Raw genomic sequence first — 11,442 nt, forward strand, 5'->3', positions numbered from 1 at the left:
CATGGTGCGGCATATGGCCTGCTCAAGGCTATTGAGTGCCCTAACGAGCTCTTTAGGCACAGGTCGCCTCAAAGCGCCTCGTCTTATCAGGTGCCACTGCATGGGAATAGGAAACAGGACTGCCATTCCGTACGGCCTCCAGCATTCGCGCGTGCACGATAACCTCAGATTTCGGAAAGGGCGTAACAGTCGTTGCAGTAGCCTATCCTTGTGGGTGTCGCCAGGCGTAACAGTCGTCGCAGTAGCCTATCCTTGTGGGTGTCGCCAGGTGAGCATATTTTTAAGATATCGAATACGTTTTGGGGACCAGGGAGCAAACAATTTCAGGAACTAGTACCTCTCGGAAGTGGAGCGGCACAGTTTACAAGCGTTCCTGGGAACACTTGATACGAAATCACAGCTTGGATGCACGCTCCTTGTGACAGCCGAAGGAAGCTGGCGCAGCAAACCCAGCGCCAGATAATGCAGACGCGCGCTGATTGTCACGACGTGAACTGCGCCACCGCGTTCACAGTACGCCAGAGGTGCACAGCGTTGGACCGGCCGTGCCTCTCAGCTTCGGGTGTGTCAGCAGGCTTTCGACTGAACTGTGACCGGGTCAAGCACCCAATGCTGGCCGGCTCTCAGGCGCCCGACAGGAGGATGGATGACAAGTGCACTTGATTGCGCACGCTGGTCACAGCCTGGCCGTCATTTCACAGGCCTGACAAGCTCAAAATAACCTTTGTTAATGTGTTTTGGACATGGGTTAGACGCAAAGACCGTGAGAACAAATGCAGCCATGCATAATGCAGGGCATGTCGGTGGCGGACCGTATTCGCAGGTGGTAGATTGCTCCATAAACCACTCGTTGGTAACAGCAACCCACCTGCCCTATATTAGTGGTCGTAGAGTAGAGAGATCTCGACGGAATATTACATTGCGGAAACCTCTGGGTTGTCATTCAACGCAAAAAAGCAATACAGCAAACATTCACACTCAAACTTAACATAGCTTAGCACCATATGATGTTTGTTAGCCAACGTGTCTCTGTCGCCTCATCTCATTAACAGTGGGCGTTAACTTATTATTAGACCTTACAGTTCAGTTTTCATTTCCAGATTCCTTTGCAGCTCTCGCGTTTTTATTTCCGGTAATGAAACTATTTAAAACATAAACCAAGCAACGGGCCCCGCCTGTACGATGGAAAAGTGCATTGTCTGAAGACTGTTCAATGAAATGTGCTAGACACACGTCATAACTATTTTCTACTGCTTTGACGTGATGTACAACATGCCAGCATGCGTGACGCTTATCGAGTTAAAACGGCGCAACATAAGGCGGCAATACTGACCACGAGGCTACCTTTCCGCACCTCGGCAGCCGACGAAGAGGCTCCTTAGTTAGCCAACTTTATCGGTAAGGCGTGAATTGCCCAAATTCAGCCCGTATCACAAAAGCAGAAACGGCGACACTTCCAAACACCCACCTGCAGAAAAAGAACAGAGATGACGTGGTGAAATCAAACCCTTAACAACCCACCGCACAGATATGATTTTCCTTTCATCTATATTGATGCCAGCTTTCACACGAATATGGAACAAGCTATCCAGACCAATAGGAATCTTTCCCGCCACAACCAGTTCATAGGAGGCAGACCCTCGGCAGTCGCGACCACCCGATACATCAGCCTGTCATCACTCAGACAGTTTATAGGAGGCAGACTCTCGGCAGCCGCGACCACCCGATACATCAGCCTGTCATCACTCAGACACCCGATACATCAGCCTGTCATCACTCAGACAGTTCATAGGAGGCAGACTCTCGGCAGCCGCGGCCACCCGATACATCAGCCTGTCATCACTCAGACACGAAGCTTGGCGCCAGTCTGCTCAGCAGCTTCAGGCTAGGCTTTCTGACTTAGTTGGCCATCTCTATCAAATTGGAAAATTCGACTCCATACACTGGAATTTGTAAGCACGAAGTGTACTGCATTTTTCTGACTGTAACCACAACCAGACAAACGCAACCCACTTTGTTCTTCCTTGCTCGCGACGTCGGCACATCGAGGCTTTCGCTTACGGATTGTGCTCCACATTTTATGAATATATTTCTCTGCATTCCTTACTCAAAACAGCTCGATGTTCCCGTTAACGGCACCAATCTCGGTGCTGAGGTGACGGTAAGGTGAGCGACGGCTTCCAGCCTTCTCTGATCTGCTTTGGATGTTTCAGTCGACTGGACCGGAAGGCAACTGACAACGATGTGAAGTGCCAGCTGGAAACAATGTCACCTACCAAGAGGTGCCGAGATTTATGTGCTTTGGAGGTTTCACACGAACTAGTCGAAGGTGTTTCCATCTACTCGCAATAAATAAGCACCAAATATATGCTGCAATGATAATGATTTTTAAACCGCTTCATCATTGCGGATCGATTTTCAGATTTGTGTGCTCGATTTGTTCTTCCATTTGAGGCTTAGTGCACTATGGCGGTAATGCAGCGTGCATGTCATATTTTCGGAATAGTTTAAATGTTCTTTTCCTACTGGCCTTCCTAGGTAGACGGATGTTCAGCGATCAGTGAAAGCATGTGTTCACCGTTTGTAGCGTTGCGCTTACCAAAGTAGAACACTCCAGTGATATTTACACCTGGTTTGTTTGCACCGCCAGCTAAATTTAATAACAGTTTAATGAACAAACCAAGCACTAAACTTTTTAAATATGCTGTATCAACGGTCAGAATGCGAGCAAAATTGGGCACATTAAGCTAAGAAGCTCTCGAGTGCTAGACTGAGTTAGGTTAAGTACATCCCTGCGGCCAAAAAGACGTGGACCACCCATGCCTTCCGAGGAAGCATTTCTGTGATGGAAAATGGCCCAGGTTGACGTCGCCAGCTCTGAAAATAGACCTTAGAGTCTAAATAGACCTGCGGGCCTAAATACCTGGCCTAAAGATTATACACTGCTCGACGTAACAGAAATGTGTAGTACTGCAACAGGTCTGTGTTAAATTTGTTCAGGGTCTCGACACTGCTGAATCTGTACTATACTGTGGTGTGTGTGTGTGTGTGTGTGTGTGTGTGTGTGTGTGTGTGTGTGTGTGTGTGTTGTGTGTGTGTGTGTGTGTTGTGTGTCGTGTGTGTGTGTGTGTGTGTGTGTGTGTGTGTGTGTGTGTGTGTGTGTGTGTGTGTGTGTGTGTGTGTGTGTGTGTGTGTGTGTGTGTGTGTGGTGTGTGTGTGTGTGTGGTGTGTGTGGTGTGTGTGTGTGTGTGTGTGTGTGGTGTGTGTGTGTGTGTGTGTGTGTGTGTGTGGTGTGTGTGTGTGTGTGTGTGTGTGTGTGTGTGTGTGTGTGTGTGTGTGTGTGTGTGCGCGTGTGTGTGCGTGTGTGTGTGTGTGTGTGTGTGTGTGTGTGTGTGTGTGTGTGTGTGTGTGTGTGTTATGTGCTATGCAGCTGATGCCAGCAGCGTGTGTCCAGGCCCAGCAGACAACAGCCGCACGTGGCTAACCCTTGTCTGATGAAAGTGGTGGCTCTGCCGATGCCTGTCACGTACGGCGAGGCTCTACTGATGCCGCTCGCCTGTGGCAGGACTGCGGCTGTCCACGGTTTGCCTATCTGGTGACCTGACATAGGGCCAGGTCATCTGTGCGTGAAACTCATCTAGTACCTGGCCCAAAACTCAGGTCAGCATTCGGAGTTAAGACCCGTCTTGTACCACTTCGGCTAGGGTCTGATCAGCAACTTGTGTTAATACCTGCGCTGTGACCTGACCTCTGGTCTATGTCAGTATCCCGTGACAGTAAGGTGCAGTACAGCACAAAATAGTACAGTACAGTATAGTACAGCACGGTACAGTACAGTACTGTATAGCACGGTGCGGCACAGTACAGCACAGAAATGTACAGTATAGTACAGTACAGCACAATACAGCACAGTTCAGTACAGTACAGTATAGTACAGCACAGCACAGTGCAGGAGAGCACAGTACAGTACGCTACAGTATAGTAAAGTACAGCACTGTACAGTACAGCACAGCGGCTCATAACAGTGCCTGCTAGTACTGCTGTCACCTGCACCCACACCATCGACCCATTGGCTGGATGGCGTCTTTTGCCAGTACCCAGTTGTGGCCCGGTGGTGACCTCAGGTCAGCAGTCGCTGATACCTGCCTGGTGATGGTGTGGCTGGCTAGCACAGCTTCAGCGATAGCGGCCGCCGGCGGACTTCGTTCCCGGGCCGGGTACATAAGCCGGCGGCCGGCCGGCGTCGCCGTAGTGGTGCTCCGGTCCGCGGCTAGAGTCGACGCGATACCGACTGAGCCAACATGCGCCGGCCCTCGGCCCTCCTCGTGGCCTTCCTGGCTGCGGGAGCGCTCGCAGGTAAAGGCTCTTCACCTGGCCGGTCCAGCACGCTCCAACACACCATGCTGGTGCTGACCAATGACAGGCCGAGGGCCAGCTCCCGTTGTTGAGTTGCATGCTTGCGCTGCTGCCTGTGTCTTCATTGGTGATATGCCTTTTCGAGTGAGGGATTTTTCCAGCCCGCTTTTCGGCATACTCTGGGTCCGACATTATTTTGTATTTATTGGTTTGCTCATAGCTTCTTTCAGGCGAGGAGTGCACGTAAATCCATTGCATATGCATTACATCGTAACTGAAGCCGACCATCGTGGCTAGTTTATTATTTGAAGCTACAAACGCTTAATTCAGACATTTTGTAAATTGCGGGATGTCACTCCTAGACCTTATATCAAACTGCATCGAAATCTAGGGAAAGGTACAGGCATCAAGCTCTTTTGTCATAAACAAACGAAAGAAAAAAGAAAAGAAACGGTCTTTATTGCTTGCTTGTTCAATATGTACACTAGAATAACCATGCGGTGAGCATGCGATGTTTTCATTTTAACTTGTGTTACATAAAAGATCGTTATGCCCTGTCCCATCGTGCAACAAAACAGACTGTAGTTATTCAGCAGCAGAATTTCATTGAAATGACGTGGATTTGCTGGCAAGCCTTTTATTGGAAGCTTAAGATAGTTTGAAAATGAATGACGGCCGTTTGACTGCAGCATGATGGAATTGGAGGCATCTTTGGCAGGTCAATTTTAAGATTTGGTACTCACTTTCATTTCTCATCCCTTTAAAACGCAGATTGATTTCATTCTCTGTGATCACCCGTCTTCCCCTAATCCAGTCTCATGATCTGACAACCCTAAGCTTCTGACGGTGACGATACGACACAGCTATGCCGCATGGCAGGGGGGAGGAGGCCCTGTGAGCTTTGCATGCCGACGGTTGCAAAGTATTAGCAATGCTGACGTGGGGGAAGCCCCCTGTAAGCGGAGGCGCCATGCGGTGGCGTTCATTATTCCAGGAACGCTGGGTCGGCGCCCCGATGCGCACGTCATGAGTCATACTCGTTCCAAAAAATGGTGACTTGGTTACCTGGCACATGCGGCTAATCAAAACCAGTGTCAGCGATCTTAGGCGCTGGCGTGCCCAGTGTCCGTGAGAGCTACGGCTGTTCGCCAGTGTCAGTCCCGTTTCTCGTGGCACGCAGGAGGCGCCCGGCCTGCGGGCCCACTATCACCAATTGAAAGCAAATTGACGCGTCGTAAGTCGTCAGCAGATCACCATTTCGTGAGAAAATCGGTTATTTGTTTTTTTGAGGCTGCTACAAGGAACTGTTTAAGTGGACGGAGGTTGTGGGAATCCACCTGCAAGCGCACGTGATCTCGCGAAAATAAGGAACATAGATTCTTGATATAACGGCACATTGTCATGACCACTTTTGCAATATTTGGCTCATGCCGATGCTCACATGTTTGAGCTCACATCACAATACTCACGTTCATGTCGGAAATGAACAACAGCGTGTCAAAAACAAATATTACGTTATTCATTTCGCTTAGTCATCGCCATTGCATGTATTACAAAGGTCAGCAACATGTTTCAATATCACTTCAGCATTACATGCATGTGACGGCGCTTGCCAGAAGTTCTGGGAAAGCCTGCGCGCCGCGCGCTGCCGTCCTGTCTGCCCGCCGGGGCGCCCTGCCCCCCGGCTCTGCGCGGCGTGCGGGTGTTTACGTGACACGTCTGAGACATGCCCTGTGTGCGCTCTGAGGGTGCGACGCAGGCGGAGAGAGAGCTGCAAATGCTTAGAAGTGTTTATGTATGTCACTTATCGTGACCACTCGAAGATTGCCCGCATTAACGCCGCGTCCAGGCGGTGTAACGACTTGGAGAGCATCCACATCAGCTGGCGTTTGTCTAAGTGCACAGGAAGGCGTGCTTGCATTTTGTGACAACTTTTACAACAACTTTTAGTTTCCCAATAAACAGCTTGAGCCAAGCAGTTCTCTTCACAAAAACCCTTCCAACTATTTACTCCTAACTTACGGAAGACTGGATGTTGTTACCGAGTTTATGATATTAGATCATTATAAGTTTGTACAATTCATGACATATATTTCTACAACACGCACATGGAGGATTAAGATACGGACTAGAATCACACTAGGGTATGCAAATCTCAAAGCCGTGGGCGTGACCGAAAGCAATGTTCAAAGGTGTCTACTACGTTGTGTTAGTCACAAAACCGGTCCAACGGAACTTGCCTAAGGAACTAGTAACCTTTGATTGGAAATTATCTGTTAGCTATCGTATAATGAGGGCTCCGCGGGCAGGTTGATTCCGTTTCTGAAAAAAGAAGGGCGTAGTCCTGGTCATCCGCCACCAAAGCCAAATCCCGTCTGCCTCCGACCGCCTCTGAGCCGCAGTCTGGACAAATTGCAAATGTACAAACAATTAGCGAGTTCCTTTGCTAATCAATGTGCCCAATTTACTAGTCACGTGATAGCGGATCTGTGCCACTTTGTCTTCCTCAGTGAAGCGCCAACAGTAGCAACTATCAAATTGTTTTCCATATTTAAGTAATGACACGGCACCATCCCATGTAAGTTAAAGGATTAGTCTGTTTTGGACAGTAATTGCGCATGAATTCCTGACAAACTACTAAGCAGCCATTGAAATGAAAGAAATGACCAATAAGCTTTGAGCCGCGGCATCGTATGCACAATGACAAACTGGTTTACCCCGTGCCGATTCCACTTCGTTGTTCCATATTACCTATCAACGAACCTCTTTGCCACCGTTGCATGGTATAGTTTGTCTAAGCCAAGACAGCACTTGTTTGCAGGAGAGCAAAACACATAACCCCTTTGCCCAACTTTCACCGTAATATGTCCCCAAAACATCCTCAAGCCACGTGCCTTGCAGCCTTACTGGAAAAACTCTCACGAATGTGAGATGCAGATGTGCTGTCCGAGCGAATCAGCCATCATTCTTAATCCATACATAATGATAAGTTCTGTGCCGCTGAATTCGATTTACCAGTGCGCTGTATCATCACTTGTTTGGCAAGATTTGGTGAGCATCTTCTGAGTCCCCATAACCAGTTCCAGCACGAGTCTTGGCAGAGTCTGAACTGCGCTTTCTGGAACTCGGCTTCCCGCCTTGAGATGCCGGTTGCGATATTACAAAATATATAATAAAAGTAATTATTTCAGTGCAAGGTCTTTCTATGACCGCACATCCAAGGTACCTTAAATTTTGGCAGTTCTCGAATCGGTATTAACTTCCCTGCAAGCCTACATGTTACTAAATCAGGCACCTGGCATCTTGATTGTTGAGGCTATAATTTTACACCATACCAAATGCTCAGCATGTTTTCTTTTCTGATTCGCATGAAGTTAAACTTTTCTAAATTCAGCCAGGAGCCGGAAATTTTCCGAATTATTCTACTAAGCCACAGGCGGGTCCGAGCGACATGGGATCCCGGACAAAAAAGAATATCAAGGGGAGCGCACGCTCGAGAGGACACCGTTGGTCCCCCGGCGTTCAGTCTCTGCGGGCAGCTAGACAGTGGTCAGCTGTCTGTTCCAACCGGTTCCAGACGCCCGCGCGCCCCGCCGAGTGTGCAGCTGGGCTGCGGACGGGGCTGGCTCCTCAGCCTGACTCACAGAGCCTTTGTCTCGCGCCAGGCCAGTGGCGGACCCTCAGGGGAGGGGTAGCGCCCCGGAGTGTCGTCCGCGCTGCGTGCTGTTTGTCCGAATCGACTGATAGCGTCGATGGCCTCTTGACGTTTGCTCTGTTTGCTCCGGGTCAGCCGGCCGCCGCGGCGTCGATAGCTGGGTCAAAGGGCGCCAGGGCAGATCATCCCAGTGCGGTCGCACGGCTAAACCGCCGCCCTGTCACCGCGCGTGGCCCCGCCGGCCAGGGACGGCCGAAGTCTCCTCTAATACTCCAGACCAAACTCCCGTACGGTTTCCGGTGGTCAAACCCACGACAGGCAGCCTTCCAATCTCATCTCGCCAGGCCGGTCTCTCCACATCTGTCCGTGCCGGCGGCTGGTCCGGCTGCGCACGCCGCGGGCCCACTGGCACCCCATCCCCAGCCTCTGGTCATCCGGAGGTCAGCGATTCAGGAAATGTCCAATCAGGGCCGGCACCGAGTCGATGAACCCGATCGGACCCGGTGACGGGCGGGGCGGCGCCGGCGGCGCAAATGGCCACCAGCATCGCCAGGTCACGTGGTTTGGACCGTGACATCCAAATAGGCGCCACGTGACAACAGGAGTGGCTCAGCCGGCGGTGAAGGGGCTTCATTTTCCCGTTCTGTTTATTTTTACTCTACAGAAGTTACCCCATAGACAGAATAAAACAAATGGTACGGCTGTCGTCGTCGGTTATTTCGTCTGAATGACAGCTGAGTGAAGATCCCAGAAATATTCAATTTGCATTCCGTGAAATCCAGCCAGTTTTTGCAGCAACGAGGCAATGTCATGACATAGCTTCTGTCATGTTATGACATGTCACAGCGTTCCAGAGGCTTCTAGGCGCATGATATCACTGAGGCTGCTGCCCATAAACTATCATTCGAAGTATGCCTTGCGTAACGACAAAAAACAGTCCGATCGAATTCAAGTGCAATCCCCCATCTCCAAATATCGACTCGTGTTAGAAATCTTGCATAACTTAGCTTAAGTTATCTGCGGCCATGTTCTGGTTCTGTTTTGGCGTCGCACCGTGTTTCTTGATGTGTGTACGTGATTTTGACACTCCATATACGTTATATATCAATATACATTATCGATATACCACATATCCGTTCATTTTATAACGGAATGTGTGTTTGAGCCATAGGCCTAGGTATCTGCATGATTAGAGTCCCTTTGTTTCACTTTGTCGCGTAATGTAAAATAAGTGTCATGTAGTTTAATCAGCTGTTACGAAAGAAAGCACGTCTAGCCTTTTCGATTTTCTGAAGCACTTCAATGAGTGGTCGCGCGTATTACGAATTCTGATACCAATGAAAAGCGATATTGAGGCTTCCAACCATGGTAATGCGCTAAAGTGGCTCTTGAAGATGACTCCAGCAGCACCGAGTAGAGGGATGCCGGTCAATACGAGTGGTCTGTGTGCCTCGTGACGCCCCACTGGATCTGGAGGCGTGCGCCGTTCTCTGGGACTTCTACTGGTTATCGGAAACCGATGACAACCCAGAGGCCGCTTTCCAGGCACTTGCGGTGTTCCCTGGGACATCTGCCGTTGGCTGGGACCCTCGGCGGGTCCCGGGGACTTGCGGTGTTCCCTGGGACATCTGACAGGTGGCTGTGGCCCTCGGCGGGTCCCGGGGGCTTGCCGTGCTCCCTGGGACATCTGACAAGTGGCTGGGACCCTCGGCGGGTCCCGGGGGCTTGCCGTGCTCCCTGGGACATCTGACAGGTGGCTGGGACCCTCGGCGGGTCCCGGGGGCTTGCCGTGCTCCCTGGGACATCTGACAGGTGGCTGGGGCATTCAGCGGGTCCCGGGGGCTTGCCGTGCTCCCTGGGACATCTGACAGGTGGCTGGGGCCCTCAGCGGGTCCCGGGGTCCTCCGCTTGGCCTCGGAGACTGCTGCCGGGCTCCGACGTGCTGCAGGGCCCTTCTGAGCACTCCAGTGTAAGGGTCCGCGGATTCCTGACCGTTGGACTTGTTGACGGCCGTCGTAGGCTCTGCCCAGACGTAGCAAGACTCGCTCCACTTCCACCCAGTGCTCGCCCTGTCGAGCTGGTCTGCGCCCCGGGCATCAATATTGCCCCCCCCCCCCGCCCCCGGCGTAGTTTACCCACCCGAGAACCGACATTATGCGGGGGAACCGTTGTCCGTGTCATGAGAGGGTAAAAGATTCGCGTGATTCGTTTCCATAGGTACATTACATACAGATACATACGACATAGTACATTACCGTTTTCTAGCTGAGGAAGAAGATTGCAAAAATACAAAAGATAATATGTAGGTATTGTGAGTAGAACTATCATTGCTTTTGAACTTCGTAGCTACCCTTGGATATGGCCGAATATTCTAGTTGCCGTATACGTCTGTTATCACCGGAAGGGTCTGCAAAGGCTAGTTGGCGCGCACAGACGAAAAGCGTGTCGCAATATTTCGGTGCGAGAGCACTGGCGAGAGTGCAACAGTCACGTACAGACGTGAGGCGTGACAGAGCACCGGGAACTCCAGCGATGAGTGGCTCGTGTCCATCTTCCTGGAAACGCCGACCGCCGGCTTGGTCGGGCTCAGGGTCATTCCACGGCACAAACACGGCGGCGGTCTGGGACCGCTGAGGGCAGGCGGAGCCGCGTGGCTCGCATCAAACGCGACCAAATGTCAAACAGACCAGGAGCGCGCGACCCAGCAGGCCGCGCTGCTGGACACGGCCGCTGAAGAGGACGAGAGGGCCTTAGCATCGGCGCTCCGGTCGTGCTGCTGTGCTTATGGTTGCGATTTTTGGTTCGGTGGAACCGTAGTGAGAGGCAGACGCCAGGTGAAACATTTCCCATTATGTACATTGTAGAGCAGTGATTGGCAACCTTTGCTTCGGAGAAACTTTTGCAAAGTTCGTAGTTATTGTCATTTGGACATACTTACAAAACTTTTTTCTCGCGAGTTACACCTGGCATTAAGGTGGTTAGGCAGCAAATTTTAAGCGCGGGCCCATATGAAGGGGCCTCGCCGCTCTCCGCGATGTTCAAACACTGATAGCGGGCAGGATGTTGACAATGGCTTGCATCCAGCGTCGACCATCTGTTGTGGTCGGCGCGGTGATGGCCTATTTCCGACACTCCGCTGTGTCCTAATCAGCTCGTCCTCTGGCGACTCTCGGTTAACTCGAGCATAAAGCAAGTCGCCATGGCGTGTGATTGGGCAAACAACGAGCGGGTTTTTCTTTAAAAAATAGATTAAAACCGTCCTATGTGCACAACACTGGCAGAGGCATAGTTTCCTATTCGGTTGGGGGGGGGGGGAGGGGCATCCAGCCCCCACCCACACGTTGAGAAGAAAGTAGGTTCAAATCAGTGGAGAAGTCAGTTTCTGACGGTGCTTTTTGAGGTGACAGGGATAACCTTTTTCACTACTCATC

General features: G+C 51.0%; 1 protein-coding gene across 1 annotated transcript in view; it reads left to right on the plus strand.

Annotated features, from left to right (window-relative positions):
- Window positions 1-4,261: 4,261 nt before the first annotated feature.
- Window positions 4,262-11,442, plus strand: part of LOC119114923 (uncharacterized) — a 39,469-nt gene continuing 32,288 nt past the window's right edge. The window contains 1 exon segment of the mRNA XM_037238981.1: window positions 4,262-4,356. Within this exon segment, the coding sequence (XP_037094876.1) occupies window positions 4,302-4,356 (55 nt within the window). The 5' untranslated portion in view covers window positions 4,262-4,301.

The sequence above is a fragment of the Pollicipes pollicipes genome, unplaced genomic scaffold (genome assembly GCF_011947565.3).
Source record: "Pollicipes pollicipes isolate AB1234 unplaced genomic scaffold, Ppol_2.1 Scaffold_3087;HRSCAF=3621_pilon_pilon_pilon, whole genome shotgun sequence".
Taxonomy (NCBI): Eukaryota; Metazoa; Arthropoda; class Thecostraca; order Pollicipedomorpha; family Pollicipedidae; genus Pollicipes; species Pollicipes pollicipes.